Here is a 24,770-nt window from a genome sequence, read left to right as displayed (position 1 = left end):
CTCCTTGTAAAATTCGGCAAAGGGGATTTTGTCCTCCTTGTAAAAACGATGAAGGGGGTTTTGTCCGCCTATGCAAAAATGAGAGAAGGGGGTTTTGTCCGTAGGGGATTTTGTCCTACAATCCATATCATCCGATCGATGACTACATAAAAGACATAGGAATATATAGGTAATTTTTAGCTCGACTATTCAAAGAATAGTAGAGCTATTGGACTCGCCCGTACGTCGGCGTCCGCGTCTGCGTCGGCGTCCCGATTTGGTTAAGTTTTTTATATGTAAGCTGGTATCTCAGTAACCACTTGTGGGAATGGATTGAAACTTCACAAACATATTCACTGTGATCAACTGACTTACACTGCACATGTTTCATAACTCTATTTTGCTTTTTTACAAAATTATGCCTTGTTTCGACTTAGAAATTTTTGGTTAAGGTTTTGTGTGTAAGCTGGTATCTCAGTACCCACTAATAGGAATGGATTAAAACTTCATACACTTGTTCTCTGTCATTATCTGACATGCACTAAGAAGGTCCCTTAACTCTACTTTACATTGTTTCAAAATTATGCCCCTTTTGTCACTTAGAAGTTTTTGGTTAAGTTTTTGTATGTAAGCTGGTATCTTAGTATTCACTAATGAGAATGAACTGAAACATCACACACTTGTTCACTGTCATGAGCTGACCTGCATTGTGCATGTCCCATAACTCTGCTTTGCTTTTTTTCAAAATTATGCCCCTTTTTCGACTTAGCAGGTTTTGTTTAAATTTTTTGGATGTAAGCTGGTATCTCAGTATGCACTAATGGAAATGGATTGAAACTTCACACACTTGTCCACTGCTATGAGCTGATATAAAACACTATGCAGGTTCCATAACCCTGTTTCTCATTTGTACGAAATTAAGCCCCTTTTTCGACTTTTATATTCATTCAATTGACAAGGCTGTTGAATAGTCGAGCGTTGCTGTCCTCCGACAGCTCTTGTTCTTCTTGTTATGTATACTGTCTGAAAGGTCTTTATTTCTTACTCTTTTTCTCATTGTTCAACAATGCATACGTTTCATACTTTATATTAAACGTTTGAAAACAACTGGGTCATCATGAAATCTTAATACTTACATGATAATACGTTCGTCGTCTTAATGAGAAGAAAAACAAACAACAAAACACATAACTTTGCTATACTTCATAAACATTCTTTGACAATAAAAGCGTTGAAAACTAAACGTGATTTAGATTTTGTTCAACTACTGTAAAATCATTAAATTTCGTGGGCATGAAATTTCGTGGTTTTGGTCAAAACAGCAAGTTCGTGGGGATATTAATTCGTGGATTTCAACTTTTGAACATGAAATGAATGGAATTTTACTTGTTCATTGGGATAGAATTTCGTGGACTGACTCAGCCACGAAATCCACGAAAATTATGCCCCCACGAATATTAATGATTTCATAGTATTACTCATCCAACCTCCCTGTAAGAAATAAAACTCTTGATCCAGATGATGGCAGATTACAAATGTGATTATTTACTTCATTATATTACAGAAGTTGAACAAGTGACGAAAACGGTTTGTCAGTCACATGATTAGATCGTCAATATATGCGAGTCGCTTTTAAATGACAAAAATAGATTCCTAGTTGTTTTCTTGATCGTTTGATTATCGAATATTCGAGTATTCGTTCAGAAGGTTTCTTGAATCAGTTCCACCGATATTTCCTTTAAAACCTCATGTGTACCAGTGTCACAGAAAGACAAACCATACAAATCACTATCGCATGACTCCTTATATAAATCGAAAGTCAACGAAAGTTTCCTGGGCTGAAAAAAAAGGTAATGGTAGATTTCCCGGACGCACAGAGCACGACAGACATGACCGGAGCTATTATTCGCAAAGTAAGCCCGTAACAGACAGAAACTGTATCGGACAGATATAGCACACGGGTTGCTTCGAAAATCCAATAACAAGTACTTTTATTGTGCCCCCCATGAGTGGTGGGGGCATATAGATTTGGTCTTGTCCGTGCGTCCGTCCGTCTGTGCGTCCGTCCGTCCGTCCGTCCGAAGTTCGTGATGCGCCTAGCTCGAAAAGTATTTGATATAAATTGATGAAACCTTGCATGAGTCTTTATCATGATATGAACTTGCGCACCTCCTATTTTTCGTCTGGCTCCGCCCCCTATTTTCAGAGTTATGGCCCCTGAAATAGTCAAAAATGCACATTTTTACCTTGTGACACGCCTAGCTCAAAAAGTATTTAATATAGATTAATGAAACCTTGCATGAGTCTTAATCATGATATGAACTTGCGCACCTCCTATTTTTCATTTGGGTCCGCCCCCTATTTTCAGAGTTATGGCCCCTGAAATAGTCAAAAATGCACATTTTTACCTTGTGACACGCCTAGCTCAAAAAGTATTTGATATAGATTCATGAAACCTTGCATGAGTCTTAATCATGATATGAACATGTGCACCTCCTATTTTTCATCTGGCTCCGCCCCCTATTTTCAGAGTTATGGCCCCTGAAATAGTCAAAAATGCACATTTTCACCTTGTGACATGCCTAGCTCAAAAGTATTTGATATAGATTCATGAAATCTTGCATGAGTCTTAATCATGATATGAACTTGGGCACCTCCTATTTTTCGTCTGGCTCCGCCCCCTATTTTCAGAGTTATGGCCCCTGAAATAGTCAAAATGCACATTTTCACCTTGTGACGCACCTAGCTCAAAAAGTATTTGATATAAATTCATGAAACCTTGCATGAGTCTTAATCATGATATGAATTTGTGCACCTCCTATTTTTCATTTGGGTCCGCCCCCTATTTTTAGAGTTATTGCCCCTGAAATAGTCAAAAATGTACATTTTCACTTTGTGACGCACCTAGCTCAAAAAGTATTTAATATAAATGGTTGAAACCTTGCATGAGTCTTAATCATGATATAAACTTGCACACCTCTAATTTTTTGGCTGGCTCCACCCCCTATTTTTAAAGTTATGGCCCCTGAAATAGCAAAAATATGCACTTTTTTACCTAATTATGTGCCTAGCTCAAAAAGTATTTGATGTAAATTCAGAAAACCTTGCTGGAGTCTTTATCATAATGTGACCTTGCACACTTGGCATTCTTCTTAAGAATCTTAGCTCTTATTACAGAGTTATGGCCCTTGAAATAGCCAAAATAGTGGATTCTTTGTTTGTGATGCACATAGCTCAAAAAGTATATGGCCTAGAATAATGAATCCTTTTCATAAAATGTTTGTTGAGGCTATACCCTCAAACTGAGACTACAAACATTTGAATTATTGCCCCTTATTTGTGACAAATTAACCAGTGGGGGGCACACCCTGTGTCCTACAGACACATTCTAGTATTATATCTAAGATGTACTAATGTCTATGGATTAGAAAATAGTGGGGTTGTAGGGGGTAAGCGTAGACTGGCATCAGTCGTTAGAGTCATTGAATGAATAGCACCTGGCCATAAAATCAATCATCTCTGATACCGCTTTCTAAAAAACAATATCTCTTGCCTCTGTCTCTAAGATGAGCCTAGAGAGAAAATGTTTTTCTGAGAAAATAATTTAGTGTCAGTGTGAAGAAATTAATATTATTACAGACTATTTGATCTCAACAGACTTTGTAAGTCTAGGGGTAAGCGATGAATATTCAACAGCGAACGTCACGTTCCAAATCTCTCCATAAGCCGTTATCAAAAGACGCGTACAGGGAAAAGAGCTTTAACATTTATTTCTGATGCAATGCAATTATTGCTTGCCCGTCGTTAGTAAAATATTAGTCCTCGATCCTTCAGACCTTGGACAAAATATTTGGCAGTTTACCTGCAATTCATTCAGTAATTGCGCATTTTAGAAAAATGTTCTTATTTTTATATTACAGGTCTTTCTGGTATCGATGGAAAATGCCTAGGTGATAAAACTATCTACTTTTGGGGAGACTCAACACTACTTCAATGGCATAATTATTTGCTGTCTAAGTTGACATTCAGCTGTAAGATTGTACAAAACGATAAACATACATGGAGAAGAACAACGACATGCTTTTGCAGTAAATACAATATAACATTGAACTGGATGCCACATAATATTCCCGTCTCACCTTTTCAGGTTAAAAATCCTATTCCCTTTTTTTCAAACACGTTTGGTGACACAGTCAGCAATGTTAAAAAAGGTAGTGATGTTATCTTAATAGTCAATTTATATGCACATATACAAATGTACCCACTTAAATATTTTGCAGTTCATATCGTAGAAATTAGAAAAATGATAGAAACTATTTTTGAAAAAGTTTATAACGTACGGGTGTTTATAAAGTTACCTCACACCTTTCGTGAAATACGTCATAAGAAATGGAAGATAGTACAGCCCAGTTATATTGGCATTATTTACACAGATATTATGCGAAATGTGTTTAAAGGACTATATCAAAAAGTAATTGTATTAGACAATAAGGATGCAACAATTGCTATAGGAGTGTCACGCTTACATCCTGCCCCAAAGGTTGTGAAAGCAATGATAAACCAGCTCCTAAGTTATATTTGTAACGAGCAAAAATAGGAGTTTCAAGGAGAACACTTTTATCATTGTCTTGTTTAGACATGTTTACCAAATATCGACCCTATATCGTTATCTTCTGTGCATTTCATCGGCATACCTAATACTTGACAATTTTGGTGAAGAAGGTGTGTGAATGTGTGGGTCTGCAGCATGTCAATATGAATATAACACCACAATTCTGAACAAATTATTTCCAAACAGGTAATTTTATACAGTTTCCATAAGGTTGATTTAAAACTTATGACATTTATCTATTTTACATAGTCATTAAGAAGTTTAGTTAGTCTTATGGCACATTTCAACATCTGTTAGCGATTTTTTTTTATACTTGGAGCTGAAAGGTGAAGGCATGTAAGAAATCAAAAGGGGAGGTAATTAAAAAAAATAAAGTAGTTCATTACATCTCATGAATTGATTTAATCAAACCGAGTCTGCTCTTACTTTTCTCAGTTGCATTCTATGCTTCGAAAGGATCTTTTTATAGATCTTATCATTTGTCATTTCTTTGTACAAATTTGTGAAAGTTTTAAAGATTCATAGATGTCATTTCAATCAATATCATTTGAATTGTCTTAAAATTCAATTATCTTTTTCAAAAATGTAAAACATAAGATTCTACAACAGCAATAGAAAATAAAGGGTTAGGGGGTATAGGGGTGTAATATAAACATTATCCAACAAAAATAGTCAAAAGACCTGCAGATATCTCCAATTATTTATTACTATCAAATAACCTCAGTTTTCGGAATGGATACTCTCTTTCACATAGCCTTACTCGTAAGGATTATCAGTATGGCTTATTTTATGATCTGATATTCTATAGTTGCCAACCCTTTCAGCATTTGCCGAATCTGCATTTTACTATTAGGAAAGTTTGTTTTTTTTATAAAATACCGCTTTAATAGATGAAACCTTAATATAAATAAACAACTAAGCTGAATTTAAATAAGGGACATTAAATGCTTGATGTTTAAAACTTATTTTATCCACGTTATGACCATTACTCAATGAATGATCCTGTTTACAGTTCTTCTTCTTTTTTATAAAAAAAAAAATTCTGAAGCTAAAATATGGATAGACAGAGAGTAAAACTGGAAGACTGGTTTTCAATACTTTATTTGTAATAAGATATATCGTTACATATGGTACTCTGTTTCTCGCACAAGGAGTTCCATTCAAATACTCACAAGGGTAATATATTTTGCAGATCTGTCTATGAAATAAGCTTAGGTCTTTCACAAAAGTCGACATTTTAAGTGCCGTGTGGCGGTCGTCAAATGTCTCCGGATACTTTGATTCAGTGTGCCCCATGTTGTTCTGGGACAATCTGTGTATGAAAAGAATTAGAACCACTGCCTTACTCTTGCATGATCGTAAGAGGCGACTAATAGGGTCTTGACACTTGGTTTTGCTGTAACTCTGTGATTCCAGCAGGTATGCAAATTTTGATTCCATACCTCATGTTTTTATTTCGATGTAAATGAGATGTGAAACCAAAATTTATAGTCCTGTTTGGCGCCATATAATCTATATTGTGTTGGTGCACCGTAATGCTCAAATAAATAAATAAATAAATTGATTCAGTGTTGCTATATTTATATATTTTCTGGTCCTTTTTGACCACGGAATCCATCTTATATCTGTAACAGAATTTTGCTAGAGCCGGTGCTAGGGGGAATGATGGGTGTTACATATTGCATTACCTCTCATGTGCATACTCAGTAAAACTGAAACTGCTATTATTTTACTTGCCATAATTATGGTTGCATTCTATGCTTCCAACGGATCTTCTTACAGTTTTCATTAATCAATACAGGATGAAAACAAGCAGAGGTTGGGCACACCAGTCAAATGTCTCCAATAATGTCCAGATGAAGAATGCTTTTGGGGGCAAGGGATGGAACCTTCGGTCATTTAAAGCTTATATTTTCAAGATTCATACCTTTCAAAATTTGATTAAAAAAGTCTGTACAATTTTTAGAATTTCCACTCGTTCTAACATACAAAACAACGTTGACATATGAAATATCTGACTTCAGTCCTGTCTGAAATGCTAACATTCAAAAATTCTAAACATTTATGACACTATAAACACATGTCAACTGCTTTTATCTTCTTTGTTCTTCTGTGTCTGTCTTTTAAGGTTGCGCATTTTTTATACAAGTTGTTAAGCACTCCTGGGCGGGTTGAGAAACTTGGGATATTATTTTACTTTCTAACCCTCATGCATGGCCATCATAGTTCAGGATTGACTGTCTGTCGTTATTCTGAAAGAGAGAAGAAATAGTAGTTTAGTATAAAATGCAGTCATTGATTATTGCTGTAGCTGGGAACGAGAAAATTTTTGGTAAATGATTGAAAACAAGCAAATTCAATGAATTGGTATCCTTCGGAAGAAAGGGAACAAGCGAGCGAATTTTTTTTTTAATGTTGACTTTTTCAGAGACGGGTAGATTTTGAATGGAGCCAGCGAATTTTTTCTCAGCTTGGACCCTTGAAGAGGCGGATGCAATTATACCTGAAGTGAACATGTCTTTAGAAATAACACAGAAATCAAAATCTTTCAGTGTGACTAACACAGTACACAAAACTGCGTGGAACCACGTACCTTTTGAAACGCAGTTAGATGGCTTTGACACATGATCAACTTTGTGCCCTTAGTGAAACTCGAACCCACGGAGGTGAGGGTAAGTGATCAACCACTTGACCACTAAGACCAAACACAGTGGGATATACAAATGTTTTGACACTGCCTGAATCCCAGCAGAGGAAATAATTTCTTAACAAATCAGGCTGACTTAAATTTTGGTGGTAGAGGTTCATTTCAAGCAAAATGATAACAGACTGACAAAAAATGATCCCAGTATATAACGAATGACTAGCAAAATAGTTCTCTTTCACGGTATTTTAGGTTGTTGAAAGCCATCTTGGAGTTTGCAGTACCTGCGTTGTAACACGCGATGTGATTGGAAGAATGGGCCAGTTTAGATATTAGTTTGATATTTTTCACATCAAACAGCATTTTCTTTTGAACTTGGAGTCATTACTGCAGTATTTCCCATTATTTTCCAGTATTTCCATTTTTTTGCTTTTTAGGAATATTTCCCAGAACGGAAATTCCCGGTAAATACAGGTAGAAATTCCCGTCCCTGGGGAATACCCGTCAACCCTGTTTTGCATGCAAGAGCATAATTATGGCTTTGAAACTTATTTTTTCGTTTTCTATGTCAATAACCAACCTCATAGGATCAAGTCCTATAACTGTGACATGTGTTTTGGGCAACTAATGCCACCTTTTGGACTTAGGAAATTCTGGTTAGTGTTTTGCAAATGTCAGGATATGAGTTATATCATATATGACCTAGGTGTTTGCCTATGCCTTTAGTATCTTGAACAATGAAATGGGTCCAATCGCTAAGGACTAGTTGACAAACGATATAGAATGTCCTTATTTAAAACGTATAGCTGGTGAGACCAAATATCTCACATATAATTTTTTTCTCTTGCTATTGTGTACCAATAATACGTAAATGATTTTAATTATGAGCTAGATAATTTCAGGGATCAGGCAAATCACTCAATGTTTCAAACTAAGAACCTTCAATCGATGATAAGTTCAGTTCAAACTCATATAGGCTGGAGATACTATACTTGACTGGTCCTTTTGTTGAAGTTGCCGTCAGGCAATGTCTTTGAATCAACAACATACGAGTAATATTGCATAGATGTTCAGCCTAAGTCTTCTTTAAGTCAATATGTTTGCCCTGACTCCCGGATGCTCAGTGCCTATATGCAGTCAACTATCATATCTAGGCATAACTCATGGCTGTACTTCGCCTATTACGTTGAACCTCGTCTATAAGCCGGGACTCTAATACTGTTTTAGTACATTACCAAACACTGTGTCTCTGCCTCAGCTTTCCGATGCTCAGTCTATATATGTTATCGTCTATATAGCATTCAACAACCGTTAAAGTCTCATAAAGGTATAGACTGTGTAAAAGTCATTATTAGGATAAATAAAGTAAACTTGATATGACTTCACATTTTTAGGACAGTCAAATTAGAACGACAAACATTGCAATACCTCATTCGAAGATGGTCTTTTTCACATGTACAAATGCAGTGAAAATGTTTAAATCTGTCTGAAATGAATCAGATCTCATTATAGCCAGATGGGTTCTGTTCACAGGTCGTCTGCAGCACGTGGTCGAGTGTATTTCAAAATAATAATGCTTAAGTGGAATTGATAGGATTCTCTGCCCAGTTAAACAATATAAACATACACTTACCTTCTCTCATTTCTAAACAATCAAATAAAGTTCAGCTATAGAACAACTATAGGAGTATATTTGTTCAATTTAACATTTAAAAAAAAACGATAGAAATTATCGGAAACAAATTAAGTAAATATTTAGTATTTTTGGGGTGACATTGAGAGGTAACGTCAAATCATGTATAATATTCAAAACATGAAAATCCGAACAGGGTTTTTATTGTTTAGATTATCAGCAAAAGCAAAGTGTTTAAAATTCGAAATGAAATAATCATTTTGGCATCTTTTCTAATTGAAAATTACTGCTATCGTACAAAGCGAATTATATGGCTGTTGCATACGAAACCGGCACAAAACCTTGTAAGATTTTAATCAGTCTTAACGCAGCGATGGGTCAGAGATCATGATGTATAAAAACTAATAAAAAAAAGAAATTACTTACAGAATGCAGAGGGAAAATGAAAACGGTAATATAGCGATAATGATAGAGGAAGACCCAGACATGGGAATTATGTTGCACAAGCGAACATTTGAATGGAACCTTTACCCTTTTGTAAGCCATCTGAGTGACCTTCTCGCATGGAAAAGAATTTTACATCCCTTTTGAGTTTCATATCCGTAGAGACGAGAGAAGAGGTTCCACGTAGACGAAAACCCCTGATTCGTATCAACGAGTTACGCCAGATCCGCACATCGCAAAGTTAGCCAGTCACAAAAAAAATGTAGTGGAAAAATATAATAGACGGTTTGCTTCAAATATTTAGCAACGAATACATTTTAAGTTTTTGAAAGATATTTAAACAATCGGGATGGGATAAACAGAGGTGAAAAGTAGCGTGGTTAAGTAAAACCTGGGAATGGGTGGACGGGGACACAAAAGGGGGAAGAAAGTAACACAACCAACACACAAAGCAATGTCCATAATATGTAAAAAAAAAAAACATACACAATTTTAGAGGAATCAGACCACTTGTTATAAAATGCCCGGGATTGATGGGGGGCTCGACTCATTGATTTTGTTCAGCTTGTCCAGTCTGTCGTCGGCGTCGGTATTTGGTATAACATCACAATCGCCATCGTCGTGGATACATAGTTGCATGTACATTAAAAACATAAATAACACATTGTTGTGAAAATGGAAAGAGCTGTGAATTCAATAAACTTGAAAAAACAGACATTGAATGTACGTTTAAAAAACATGAACGCACGAGTTAGGGATATACGAAAGACCCGTGGTGACATTTCAACTTCATTATTTCACGATTTCTGCTTCCTGATTTCACGATTTCAACTTCATGAATTCACGATTTCATGATTTCCACTTCATGAACTCACGAATCCACGATTTCACGAAAAAACTTCACGATTTCTTGATTTCACTATTTCTTGATTTCACGATTTCCACTTCATGAATTCACGATTTCACGATTTCTGCTTCCTGAATTCACGATTTCCACTTCTTGAATTCACGATTTCACGATTTCCACTTCATGAATTCACGAATTCACGATTTCACGAAAAAAACTTCACGATTTCTTGATTTCACGATTTCCACTTCATGAATTCACGATTTCACGATTTCTGCTTCCTGAATTCACGATTTCCACTTCACGAATTCACGATTTCCACTTCACGAATTCACGATTTCACGATTTCAACTTCATAAATTCACGATTTCACTATTTCCACTTCACGAATTCACGATTTCACGATTTCCACTTCACGAATTCACGATTTCCACTTCACGAATTCACGATTTCACAATTTCAACTTCATGAATTCACTATTTCCACTTCACGAATTCACGATTTCACAATTTCAACTTCATGAATTCACGATTTCACCATTGTGAAATCGTGAATTCGTGAAGTGGAAATAGTGAATTCATGAAGTGGAAATCGTGAAATCGTGAATTCATGAAGTGGAAATCGTGAATTCAGGAAGCAGAAATAGTGAAATCGTGAATTCATGAAGTGGAAATCGTGAAATCAAGAAATCATGAAATCGTGAAGTTTTTTCGTGAAATCGTGAATTCATGAAGTGGAAATTGTGAAATCGTGAATTCATGAAGTGGAAATCGTGAAATCGTGAATTCATGAAGTGGAAATCGTGAATTCAGGAAGCAGAAATAGTGAATTCGTGAATTCATGAAGTGGAAATCGTGAAATCAGGAAGCAGAAATCGTGAAATAATGAAGTTGAAATGTCACCACGGGTCTTTCGTAGGGATACCAACAATTTCTGCTCTTTCTTTTAATGAGAAAAAGAGGAGGCAAAAAGCTAACCCAAATATACAAAAAAGGCCAGTACCTAGAGAAACAGTTTAAAATTCTACAACACCAAAAACAAAAAACAGAAGACCAGATTACTTCTCTCGAAATAAAGAGCTGCAAAATAAATTGCAGTCCTACATTATCCCAGAGGCCGAAAAGTCAAAAAAAACTGTCAAGAACTGGTAAAATCGAAAACATACTTGAAACCATATTTAAGATACAGAAACAGTCACCTATGAAAAGGATGGCAAGCGTAATGGTACTAAGAGACGTCAAATACCTGTCATATTCCGGTTTATGTAACAGCGGGACCGGGATCGTGCCGTATCAATCGACCTGGCTAATGACCGAAATGGAGATGAGCGGGTTGTAGGAGCACAACTGCCGCGGTCTGTACAAGAGGCAACGATACTACGATATTAGGTCATCGAAAAATAAAAAAAAATACGTCAAAGCCGTGCAAGTGAAAACTCTAAATTGATATTGTAGAATATAAACCAGGTAAAACTGATATGGAACACAAGGGGGCCACCTATCCACCCAACCCCCTCCGCCCCCAGCCCCGATCCCCACCGCCTGAAAGTACTGTCGCGGAACGTTCACTTGTTTAAACGAAATATTGTAGACTGGCGGAATTTTTCGATTATATATATCAAATTCCATTTAATAGTAGATATCAAGGACTGCATATTTTGACATTTAGTGTAATACATCCAACTTCTAGATGACAACAACCGCCATGGGTAGTCCTCATGGACCGTTTGACAATTACCGCTCGGCATTCACGATTGACAATCACCAAATAAATAACATTTTGCATCTAGCGTTTGGCAACTGCAAACAAGATATGTTAAAATTCTGCGGGAACATTTTCTTATTAACAGTATAGCATACAAGTAAAAAATCAAATTATATAATATTGGTATGTATTGATAACTTTTTACCTCGCCTGTAAAAATATATGTTTCAACAAAATATGAAATGAAAGGTATTAAAGAACTATCCTACTCACCCAATCATCGGTCCTTGCGTCGTGTCCGCGTACACAGCTTTGTTAAAGTTTTGATACACTTTCAGTTTATCTCAGTTATTACTTTATTTATTTGATTCAAACATCACGTTGTTCCTCACCATCGCAAACCTTATATGATACAAGGGTAAAAACTCTCCCATCAATATTTCGTGAATTATTTTTACTTTGAATTTAAAGTAAAGTTTCGATGAACTTTCACTTTATTTTTGTAATTACGAAATTGATTATATTAAACTTAAAACGGTTGTCCAACATCAATACTCAAATAACTTCCGATATTTTTTGGAACAAATGCACGATCTCTCTATGTCTGTTATTACCACATGGACTTAATTCAGACATAACATAGGTCTACCACCCCATCTCCCCACAACCACCACCGCTCTTCATATATTTTCATATATTTTAAATTGTAATTTTTGTAAAGCGTTGATATAATTTATGTTCACTATATCTCTGTTATTATTAAGTTTAGTCACGTGATTAACACAGGTAGACGTTTATTTTGAATCGAGAAAAAGAAAAAACAATATTAGTGGATATTATAGGATAATTTGACATAAAAATAAATACTAGGAATAGAAAAAGGATATGAAGTTATTGTGTTATTGTGTTTTCAATTTTGATGGGGAAAAAACAGCGAATTAGGAGTGAAAAAAGGAAAAAAAGCAGTGAAGGTGGGGACAATGGAAAAGCTAAAAAAGCGGGAAAGTTTACAAGTTCGACAGAATCAGTAGTTGTAAGTGAGCTTTTGAGTCAAACTAACACTATTTTATTTGACAATGAATTACATGACACAGATATTTCAGTATTGAACTTAACAGATGTCTTTAGTGATGAAACTGCAAACCAGGTAGAAACTAAGAAACCTATTGAGTGTCATAATTCGGACAGTACGGACAGAATGGCGTCAAATAATGGTAATATAGAGCCTGTTTCAGGCGACGTTAGAAATGATGATCCTACAAATGCGGATATCATTAATTACTTGAAGCGTATTGAAGCTCGAATTTCAAACATGGACCAGAGGCTGGAAGCTGTGGAGAAACTAGAGAAAAAGGTTGGTGAATTTGACTGTGAATTGAAAAAAATCTGGAATTACTTGCATGATATAGACAAGAAAAACAGTGGCAGGTTAAATGCAGTTGAAGAAAAGTCTGAAAATGTCGATTTTATATTAGCCCAGACAAACAGTAAAGTAACATCCTTGAAAGACAGAAAGATAATCTTCAAAATGAGGTCACATATTTGCAGTCGCAGTCAATGAGAAATAATCTCGTATTTACAAATATTCCTGAGGCCCCTACGGGAACTACGGAGGACTGCGAAAAAGTTTTGAAAGGATTTCTGGTTGAAAAAATGAAAATCGCCCAAGATCTTGTGACTCAAATTCAGTTTGATAGAGTACATCGAATTGGTCCAAAGCGTGGAGACCTGCGTTGTCGTAACATAGTTGCAAAGTTTACATTATACAAGGAAAGGAATATGTTAGAAAACAGTGGAAATCGCTATCTGGTACCGACATCAGGTATACGAGCAGTTCCCAAAGGAAATTGTCGAGAAACGTAGGCAGCTGGTGCCAAAAATGAAGGCGGCGAGAAGGGATGGCAAACAAGCGTGGATAGTGTATGACAAACTGTTTATTGACGGAAAGCAAGTTGAGGACTAGGATTACGCAGGGGGTGAGCTCAGTATTTTATCATGGAACGTAAATGGTTTGAGTAGTGACAAAAGAGAAAATTCTGATTTTGTTGACATTCTCTCACAGCATGACATTATTTTTCTTTATGAAACCTGGTCATCCAGAAATAGTAACCTTGAACTGGCTGGATATATAGGACACAATTTCTTTAGGAAATTTCAACACCGTAGAGCAAGACGACCTAGTGGAGGTGTAGCACTTTATTACAGAGATACTATTTCTGATGGCATTGAGGTGGTTAAGAACCGCCATGATACGCTGATTTGGATTAAACTGAAGAAAACATTTTTCAATTTTGAGAGAGATGTCTTTGTTTGTGGTGTTTATCTCTGGGGAGAGGATTCCCCTGTTTATAACACGGTTAATGTTGACTTATTTGAATGTATTGAAAATGATGTTAGTTTTTTTTAAAATTTAGGTTCAGTATATCTGGTAGGGGACTTCAATAGCAGAGTCGGTCAAAAGAGAGATTTTGTTAATTTTGATAGCGTAAATAATGTCACAGACGATCCAGACTATGTTCCCGATAACCCATTGACCGGGCCTCACTAGATACGTCATATAATGGATTTGGTCTGAGGTTAATGACCTTTGTAAATCATTTAACCTACGCATAGTTAACGGTAGATTGAGTAATGATTTTAATACCGGATCATATACTTTTGTGTCACAGCAAGGAGCGTCTGTGATAGATTATCTATTAACAGAAGAGTGTAATTTTTCTAGTATAGAGAAATTTACTGTAAATTCTATTAACGAGTGGAGTGATCACTCGTCTATTACTTTTACATTGAAGTGTAAAAATACCACACCTTTTTTGAATGAAAAGACGAAAATTAATTTTACATGGAAAAATGAGCTCAGACATCGTTTTCGTTCTGGCTTGATTGCCAAATTATCTGACCTTAATAGGCTTACGAACGATATAGATAGGTCAAGTCGCTCGGCCGTGAACACAGTATTGAATGAATTTACAGTATTAATAAGAGATGTTGCTGACCCATTGTTTTCAAAGAGTTCAAACATAAAAAACATGTTGCATTTGCAGATAGTACTGGTTCTAGTAAAGCAGACTGGTTTGATTTAGAATGTAAAATATCTAGAAATAAATATTTGGATGCTTACGCGCTTTTAATATTTGTAAAAATGATATCAGCAGACGATATTTTTGTACATGTAAACAAGAGTACAAGCAACTTGTGCGTAAAAAGAAACATAGGTTTTTACAAAAGAAAATGTCTGAAATAGAAAAACTAAGATTTTGTAGGCCTAGACAGTTTTGGAGTTATTTTAAGAATAATAAGAAGAACAACAAAAATAGTGATAGTATATCAGTTGATGATTTTTATAAATACTTCTCGGACTTAAGCAATAATGTGTTTACATGTAATAACGATGAATCAGAGAGGTTCTGTAATAATCACGATTTTAATAATTGTGAATCTCCTTTTGAAGAATTAAACGTACCTATTACAGTCGATGAGATTATACTTGCAACCAAAACATTAAAACATGGTAAAGCAACAGGATCTGATTTTTTATTGAACGAATATTTTTCTGAAAGTATTGATATTATAGGTTGTCATTTATGTGATATATTCAATGCAATTTTAGACTCGGGTTATTTCCCAGACAAATGGACCGAAGGGGTAATTGTGCCTGTGCATAAAAAAGGGAGACCCTCGGGTGGTTCAGAATTACAGAGGTATTACTCTTGTAAGCTGTCTTTCTAAACTATTTACAACAATATTAAATAAGCGTATTGTAGAATTCTGTGAAACAAATAATATAATTTCTGATGCTCAGTTTGGATTTAGAAAAAATAGGTCAACTGTAGATGCCATTTTTATTCTTCACTCTATCATACAGAATTATTTAAGTAATAACAGACGTCTATATGTGGCTTTTTATCGACCTAAAGTCTTGTTTTGACAGCATAAGTAGAAATTCGTTGTGGCTAAAAATGTACAAAAGTGGAATACAAGGAAAAATTTTAAGAATCGTAAAAGACATGTATGAAAAGGTAAAATCTTGCGTCAAATGTTGTAATACATATTCTGATTTTTTCAATTATGCTGTTGGTTTACGACAAGGGGAGGTAATTTCGCCGATACTTTTTTCACTGTTTGTTGAAGATTTAGAAATATATTTACAAAGTAATGTAGAATCAGGATTGCTTATAGATGATATTGTATTAATATTATTATTATTTGCTGATGACATGGCCATTCTTGGCAAATCTATCGAAGATCTACAAAATAGTTTGAATTTATTATGTACTTACTGTAAATGTTGGGGTCTGGAGGTAAATACACAAAAACAAAAGTAATGGTTTTTAGAAAAAGAGGTAGAACAATGGCTGATGAAAAGTGGACTTATGATAATAATCAATTAGAAATAGTAGATAACTTTAATTATTTAGGTACTGTGTTTAATTATACTGGTAATTTTGCAATGAACCAGGAACACCTAAGCGGAAAAGCACTTAAAGCAATGAATGTATTAATGTGTAACTGCAAAAAGTTTAATTTAAAGCCAAAACTACAATGTCAACTATTTGATTCCTTTGTTGGTTCCATACTAGGATATGCTTGCGAAGTCTGGGGTTATTCAAAGTCGAAGGAAATTGAACGTATTCATTTGAAGTTTTGTAAAAGGATATTAAATGTTAGAACAAGTACCAGTAGCACAGGTGTTTATGGTGAATTGCAGCGTTATCCTTTATATAATGTAAGATATGTTAGGATTATAAAATACTGGTGTAAATTATTGTACACAGATAATATTATTTTGAAAAAGGTTTATGAACAAAGTTTAAATGATTGTAACAAAGGTTATAATAATTGGACTGCTAATGTTAAAAGGTTACTTAGTATATATGGTTTTGCAGACGTTTTTTCAAATCCTGAATCTGTGGACTGTAATGTATTTCCTAAAATATTTAAACAGAGGGTTTTTGACAATTATTTGCAAGACTGGCATAATTCAATACAAAATAATACCGTTTTAGAACTATATGCACGATGTAAAAATGATTTCTCTTATGAAAGTTACCTTGACATACTACCAAAAAATTTAAGAAGTTTTGTATCACGAATTAGACTGTCTGCCCATTCTCTTAAAATACATACAGGTAGATATGGTAGAAACAGAACACCAAGAAATGAACGTTACTGTGACTGTTGTAATTTACGTGATATCGAGGACGAATACCATTTCATATTGATTTGCCCTTGTTACTCACAAATAAGAAAACAATATATTAAAAAGTACTTCTTCAACCGGCCGTCAATGTTTAAATTTATAGAATTGCTTAAATCAGAAAATAAGACCATTCTTATCAGAATAGCCAGATATATTAAGGAAGCATTAACAATAAGAAAAGAAAAATTGTATAATAGTTCATCCTCATAATAGTCGGATATGAAATTATGCAGGTTTGAGCTTTTGTGATAAGTTATCCCTGAATTAGCTGTTACCATATTTATCTAAAATGATTTATCTAGAACGATACCTATGTCAAAAATTTCGTTATTGTTTATTAGAAATTCGTGACTATATATGTGTATTATATTTTCTTTATCTAATGACAATGTATGTACATACAAGTCATAAATAAAATATATGTTCTGTTCTGTTATTATTAAATTAATTTTATTCAAACTTATGATTATCTACGGTGGTATGTTTAGGACATATGTTATTTTTTTTTAAGATTAAATTATCTCGTGCGCACGACATCTTATCTTGAGCGATCAACATCTTATCTCGTGCGCACGACATCTTATCTCGAGCGATCAACATATTATCTCGTGCGCACAACATCTTATCTTGAACGATCAACATCTTATCTCGAGCGATCAACATATTATCTTGAGCGATCAACATCTTATCTCGAGCGATCAACATCTTATCTTGAGCGATCAACATATTATCTTGAGCGATCAACATCTTATCTCGTGCGCACGACATCTTATCTCGAGGGATCAACATATCATCTTGAGCGATCAACATATTATCTTGAGCGATCAACATCTTATCTTGAGCGATCAACATTTTATCTTGAGCGATCAACATCTTATCTTGAGCGATCAACATATTATCTTGAGCGATCAATATCTTATTTTGAGCGATCAACATATTATCTTGAGCGATCAACATATTATCTTGAGCGACCAACATCTTATCTCGAGCGATCAACATCTTATTTCGTGCGCACGACATCTTATCTCGTGCGCACGACATCTTATCTTGAGCGATCAACATCTTATCTCGAGCGATCAACATCTTATCTTGAGCGATCAACATATTATCTCGAGCGATCAACATATTATCTTGAGCGGTCAACATATTATCTTGAGCGATCAACATCTTATCTTGAGCGATCAGCATCTTATCTCGAGCGATCAACATATTATCTTGAGCGATCAACATATTATCTCGAGCGATCAACATCTTATCTCGAGCGATCAACATCTTATTTCGTGCGCACGACATCTTATCTTGAGCGATCAACATCTTATCTCGAGCGATCAACATATTATCTTGAGCGATCAACATCTTATCTCGAGCGATCAACATATTATCTTGAGCGATCAACATCTTATCTTGAGCGATCAACATATTATCTTGAGCGATCAACATCTTATCTCGAGCGATCAACATATTATCTTGAGCTATCAACATCTTTTCTTGTGCGATCAACATCTTATCTCGAGCGCACGACATCTTATTTATATATATTAAGGCCCTTTGTGTGTGCATTTAGGTCATCAGTAAAACATACGGACAAGTTGTTAATTAGGGTCCCGCCTATTCCGCTGTTGTTTAAACTTCCCACAAGTACATGTACATGTTTATCACATCAATTGGGAAAGCAATGCATATAATTGGTCATCCTATCTTCAAAATCAAATGAACATAACCAATGATGCATACTGTATGTTAGAACAGCAACAAATTTCAGTTCGACTGATAAATTCGCGCAGAAAAGTTGCATTTATGAATTAAGGGAAAACAAGGAAAATCGTTTAATATATGGGCGAAGTATGGAAGCCCTGGAGGGACAATTGATTTCCGTACTTCCCACTTCTGACTTCTAACTTTTGCACTTCTCACTTCCAACTTCTTGACTTCCTACTTCCTACTTCTAACTTCCGCACTTCTCACTTCTAACTTCCACACTTCTGACTTCCAACTTCCTGACTTTCGACTTCTGATTTCAAACTTCCATACTTCTTACTTCCGACTTCTTGACTTCTTACTTCCTTCTTCTAACTTCCGCACTTCTGACTTCTAACTTCCGCACTTCTAACTTCCAGACTTTCGACTTCTGATTTCCAACTTCCACACTTCTTACTTCCGACTTTTTGACTTCTTACTTCCCTCTTCTAACCCGAATTTCTGACTTCTAACTTCCGCACTTTTGACTTCTAACTTCCTGCCTTTCGACTTCTGATTTCCAACTTCCACAATTCTTACTTCCGACTTCTTGACTTCTTACTTCCCTCTTCTAACTAACGCACTTCTGACTTCTAACTTCCACACTTCTGACTTCTAACTTCCTGACTTCAGCACTTCTGACTGCCAACTTTCCTTTTTTGGAAGTCGGAAGTAAGAAGTGTGGAAGTTGGAAGTATGAAGTCAGGAAGCTGGAAGTCAGAAGTGCTGAAGTTAGAAGTCAAAAGTGCGAATGTTAGAAGAAAGAAGTAAGAAGTCAAAAGTCAGAAGTAAGAAGTGTGGAAGTTGGAAATCAGAAGTCGAAAGTCGGGAAGTTGGAAGTCAGAAGTGCGGAAGTTAGAAGTCAGAAGTGTGGAAGTTAGAAGTAGGAAGACAAGAAGTGAGAAGTGCAAATGTTAGAAGTCAGAAGTGGGAAGTACGGAAATCAATTGTCCCTCCAGGGCTTCCATAGCGAAACCTACATACTATTTTTTTTTGTCAAGGACTTAAATTTATTTCTTTGCATCATCACTGATTTTTTGCTGCCTTTTTTATCAGTTTCCGTATTTAAATATCTAACCCTGCAAACATGTGAACAGCCGTATGTTTTTACTAATGATCTGAATTCACACAAAGGTCCTTAACAGATATTGATAAGATGACCGAGAAAAGATGTTGATCGCTCGAGATAATATGTTGATCGCTCAAGATAATATGTTGATCGCTCAAGATAATATGTTGATCGCTCGAAATAAGATGTTGATCGCTCAAGATAATATGTTGATAGCTCAAGATAAGATGTGGATCGCTCAAGATAAGATGTCGTGCGCACGAGATAAGATGTTGATCGCTCAAGATAATATGTTGATCGCTCGAGATAAGATGTTGATCGCTCAAGATAATATGTTGATCGCTCAAGATAATATGTTGAACGCTCGAGAAAAGATGTTGATCGCTCAAGATAAGATGTCGTGCTCACGAAATAAGATGTTGATCGCTCAAAATAATATGTTGATCGCTCAAGATAAGATGTCGTGCGCACGAGATAAGATGTTGATCGCTCAAGATAAGATGTTGATCGCTCAAGATAATATGTTGATCGCTCGAGATAAGATGTTGATCGCTCAAGATAAGATGTCGTGTGCACGAAATAAGATGTTGATCGCTCGAGATAATATGTTGATCGCTCAAGATATGATGTCGTGCGCACGAGATAAGATGTTGATCGCTCAAGATAAGATGTTGATCGCTCAAGATAATATGTTGATCGCTCAAGATAATATGTTGATCGCTTGAGATAAGATGTTGATCGCTCAAGATAAGATGTCGTGCGCACGAAATAATATATTGATCGCTCAAGATAATATGTTGATCGCTCGAGATAAGATGTTGATCGCTCAAGATAAGATGTCGTGCGCACGAGATAAGATGTTGATCGCTCAAGATAATTTAATCCTAAAAAAAATAATTGCATGTCCTAAACATACCACCGTAATTATCTGACAGCAATCATTTTACAAATTTATACATACCAGGTCTGGATCGTTTTTCCCTGTAGAAAACAGGTTTTACTATTTATACTCACGAGGAATGAATGTGTTCACGTGTTTTACCCAAAGTTATTATAAAACAGACATGTTCAACTTCTCGATAATATTTCAACAATAGAAACATCTAGTCCAAAAATTCCTGTTATTTCCAACGCTCAGTAATCACCAGACAAAAGCTGACTGTCACTGAGGAAGCGATTTGCTGGCACTGGCGTCGGCAATAAGTTTGAAACGGATATGATGAAATTGTCAGAGTCCAATTCTGACTGACCGATCTATTATCTCCATAGTGTGTAAAGACAATGACCAAAGATTTTGGCTTAAAATATCTTTCTTTAGTTTAAACAGTATTTATTCAAATAAGCATAACACGATAGAACATTTCTACAAATGAAATAGGGATTAGGAAAAAAACTTATCGTGTCCTTCTCCATCTTTCTTTAAACTGACGTTTGATTATAATATTAACATTAGAACACGAGTTTTTGTTTCTAATCTATTTTTAAAATGCCCAATCAGTTATGCCCGTGCCGGGAATCGAATCCGGGCCACCGCGGCAAAAACTTAGCAAAACCGCCACAGAAGATTACGTTTTTGATGCGTTGTGAGACACAGTTCTTACTATCCTTGTTTACTTTAAGCTACAAAATGCTTTGGAATAGTCATAAATGGTCAGGTCTAACAAGGTATGTAATACGGGCCATTTTGTCGTTTTATTTTCGTATGTATACACGACATAAAGACCATGCAATGAAGTGTTATGTATAGCCTATGTTTTCCTTTCGCTAATTTTCTCGTGATTTTCTGTAATTTTAACTTCCTTACTCTCACAGTAGTAAGCGTAATTTGTGTTTAATTTAAAATTAGGATTTTAAATGAATTGTATGGGCGCACAGCTGAATACCTAACCTAGGTAGGCCACTGCGACTTTATGTGCATTTTGGTATTTGTTGTGAATTGTGGTAATTACAGAACCCTTAAGTGTTAAAGTGAAAGTAGCTGACCTATGTTATGCGATTTAAACTTATCTGTCCTTTTTATACACTGGATACGTGGGATAATTAATTTTAAAAGTGAAAAAAGACAAAGTAATTTAAAGGTAAGTTACTAGACTCTACTCGGGAGTGTGTACAGTGTAACACTTTAATACCGATCGCTGGAAACATGTATACAATACTGAGAGTAGGTCAGGTAAATCTACTATAATTTACATATAAGACACCGAAAGTTTGTACGTAAATTACCTTAAAGTTTGTTAAAGTAATTAGTTTGGTATCATCTATTGTATACTTTCAGACAAGACAAAAAAAGTAAATAATGGTTTTAAACTTTTCTTAACCAGGTCAAAAAACTTTTCGAGTTAAAGACAAGAGAGTTAACCCTGATAAGAAAATATTGTTATTATCTTGCAGTTGCTTCCCTTAAATAGAGACTGGTACTACGAACAAATCCCATTTAGATATTTTTCAAATGTTATTTCCTGTAGAGTGTACAAGTAGGTCAGCCTCTAGGCCGAGAAGAGGCTGTCGTGCTCATGGCTACAGAGAATAAGTAGAAAATCTAGTCAAAGCATGACCGACGCTACGTTCAATACCTTTCTGTTGCTTGTTGCTGAAGATTTCATTACAGTGTAACATCTTATGTGTTGCCAGATAGGCCCTACTCAAGTTCTTTCTTTCTTATTTTTCAGTGAAAATGTCACGAATACGTCTCGTCACCTTTGACGTCACAAATACGATTATTCGTGTGACAAAAAGTGTTGGACAAAATTACGCCAACGTTGCACGTATGTATGGTAAAGACGTAGACGTTACTAAACTAAACACTTCGTTCAGAGCGGTATTTTCAAACTACAATAAGCTGTATCCAAACTTTGGCGTGCATAATGGATTGACTCCATTTAAATGGTGGTCAAAGGTTGTCGTAGATTCATTTAGGGAAGCTGGTAGTGACGAACAGCATTTAGAACAAATTGCTCAGCATTTGTATGTAATGTTCGCTACATCAAAGGGATGGGAGGTACTACCTGGTGCTGAAAAGACACTAACAGAACTGAAGCAAAAAGGAGTGAAGCTTGGAGTCATTTCAAATTTTGACGATAGACTGGACAAAATATTGACCGAGTTGGCGTTGAGACATTATTTTGACTTTGTTTTAGCTTCGGCAGTTGTGAAAATTGCGAAACCAGACCCGGATTTATTTGAAATGGCTTTCAAAATGGCGGATGTGAAACCGGAAGAAGCTCTTCACATTGGAGATAATATACTGACAGACTACGTAGGTGCTAGGAATTCCGGGTGTAAAGGCGTTTTGTTGGTTCCGCCGGACAAACAAATTCCGAAGGACGTTGATTCATCATGTGTTATACGCAATCTATACCAGCTTACTGATTATTTTAAAACCTAATTCATTTAAATGATCCGTTACCTAAATGCACGGACATATCAGCATGATTATAGTGCGCCCATTCTTCCCAGGATTTAAGAACGAATTGTGCTAGTATGCCTACCTACAGTATGTTTGGTTTCGGTGTCTAAATTCGATTTGAAGTATTCAGATTCTTGAAAATTAAATGAATGAATGTTTGTAAGTTCCTTATTTGTTAGTCTGGCTTGCGGATTGTCGGCTGTTCCCGAACGACTACTAAATTCGCATCAAAAGTGATGTGCGAAGCGTCACCTTCATACGGGCTTTTAAGAGCAATTAAATTTCGAAAATCGCCACTGGAACTTATTTTTACCGTTCTGCCTGAAATCACAACAATCAAATAAACAGTATTTGTAAAATATTTTTCCACCAACAAGTTTGGATTCAGTTTCGTGCCTCTTTATTTTCGACACATGCGACTTTGGTGCACTGAAACTGTGATAAAAACTGCCTATTTCTAACGACTATAAGATATCTGAAATGACTGACAGCTATGATGATAGATTACTCTATAGAAAAAGGACTGTCAGGTAAATGAAAGACAATTGATGCTTTTAGATATCGGTACGTCTCTGTCGCTGATGATCAAATTAACTAGAAACGAAACACAGGCACGTGAAACCCCGGCCATATACACGTGCCAAATGCGCCATGTTGCGTGTAACGAAAAGTACATTCCTCAGTTTTCAGTGATAGTAATTTGATTCAAAAATATAATTTGATTGTTATTAGATATACTTAAATTTTGCACGCCACCAGTGCCGCCGGAAGGCACTATTTTGTACTGCGCGTGCACCTGATATTAATTCGATATCGTTTTCATTTTTCTAAGTCAATTTCCAAAGAAGTAGTCGCTAAGACATATCTTTCGTTGAAAACTGTACATAATATATTTGTTATTTAAGCAGTAGTCAACACATATATGCATATATACTTGTAATGAGTGCAGGATTTCTGTTTACGTCAACCGACTGACAAAGTAACTAGAAAACGAAAATACATATGCTATTAAAAATGTCTGAGTCCTTTTATGGCTGTGTGGGTTAGAGCTCTAAGTTCCCGTACTCAAGCTCCGCTAAGATATTGCCACTGAGTTCAAATCGTTTTCCCCTCACCACCCTATGCCCTCTGTCAAAGCTTTTTTGAGAATACATCATAAAACTAGCTTACCGAAAATCGGTGAATGGCCGACAGTGACTGAAAAAAAATGGACCCCTCTGTCTTATCCACTATCTTGAGATAAAAACTCCAAACTGCAGCTTTTGGCAAACAAAAATACTCAAAACAAATGCTGGCGGCGACCGGTGATCCTATCGGCAAAAAATATTTCCATTTTCGGCAACATAAAGAGGCTTTAAAAAATATGATGGCAGACTTATTTAGGGTCAGTAATTATGCCCTCATGATCGGGCAGTCAATGGGTAACATGAAATAAACGTCGTCACATCGAACAATAGGTACAAATACACGGGTTAAATTAGGGCTTAGAAATAGG

At 35.7% G+C, this 24,770-nt stretch overlaps 2 protein-coding genes across 2 annotated transcripts in view; both read left to right on the top strand.

Moving 5' to 3' along the window:
• Positions 1-6,157, top strand: part of LOC123557386 (NXPE family member 3-like) — a 46,764-nt gene extending 40,607 nt beyond the window's left edge. Inside the window, exon 8 of the mRNA XM_053525529.1 lies at positions 3,900-6,157. Within this exon, the coding sequence (XP_053381504.1) occupies positions 3,900-4,576 (677 nt within the window). The 3' untranslated portion in view covers positions 4,577-6,157. The remainder of the gene's footprint in view (positions 1-3,899) is intronic.
• A 15,655-nt stretch (positions 6,158-21,812) lies between these two features.
• Positions 21,813-23,433, top strand: LOC123562755 (haloacid dehalogenase-like hydrolase domain-containing protein 3). The gene is made up of 2 exons (XM_045355366.2): positions 21,813-21,947; positions 22,539-23,433. Exon 2 carries the CDS (start codon positions 22,544-22,546, stop codon positions 23,252-23,254), a length of 711 nt encoding a protein of 236 aa, XP_045211301.2. The 5' UTR covers positions 21,813-21,947; positions 22,539-22,543; the 3' UTR covers positions 23,255-23,433.
• The last annotated feature ends 1,337 nt before the right edge of the window (positions 23,434-24,770 follow it).

This window comes from Mercenaria mercenaria, chromosome 15 (genome assembly GCF_021730395.1).
Source record: "Mercenaria mercenaria strain notata chromosome 15, MADL_Memer_1, whole genome shotgun sequence".
Taxonomy (NCBI): Eukaryota; Metazoa; Mollusca; class Bivalvia; order Venerida; family Veneridae; genus Mercenaria; species Mercenaria mercenaria.
The sequence above is the reverse complement of the archived record's forward strand: the minus strand, read 5'-3'. Positions and strand labels throughout refer to the sequence as shown.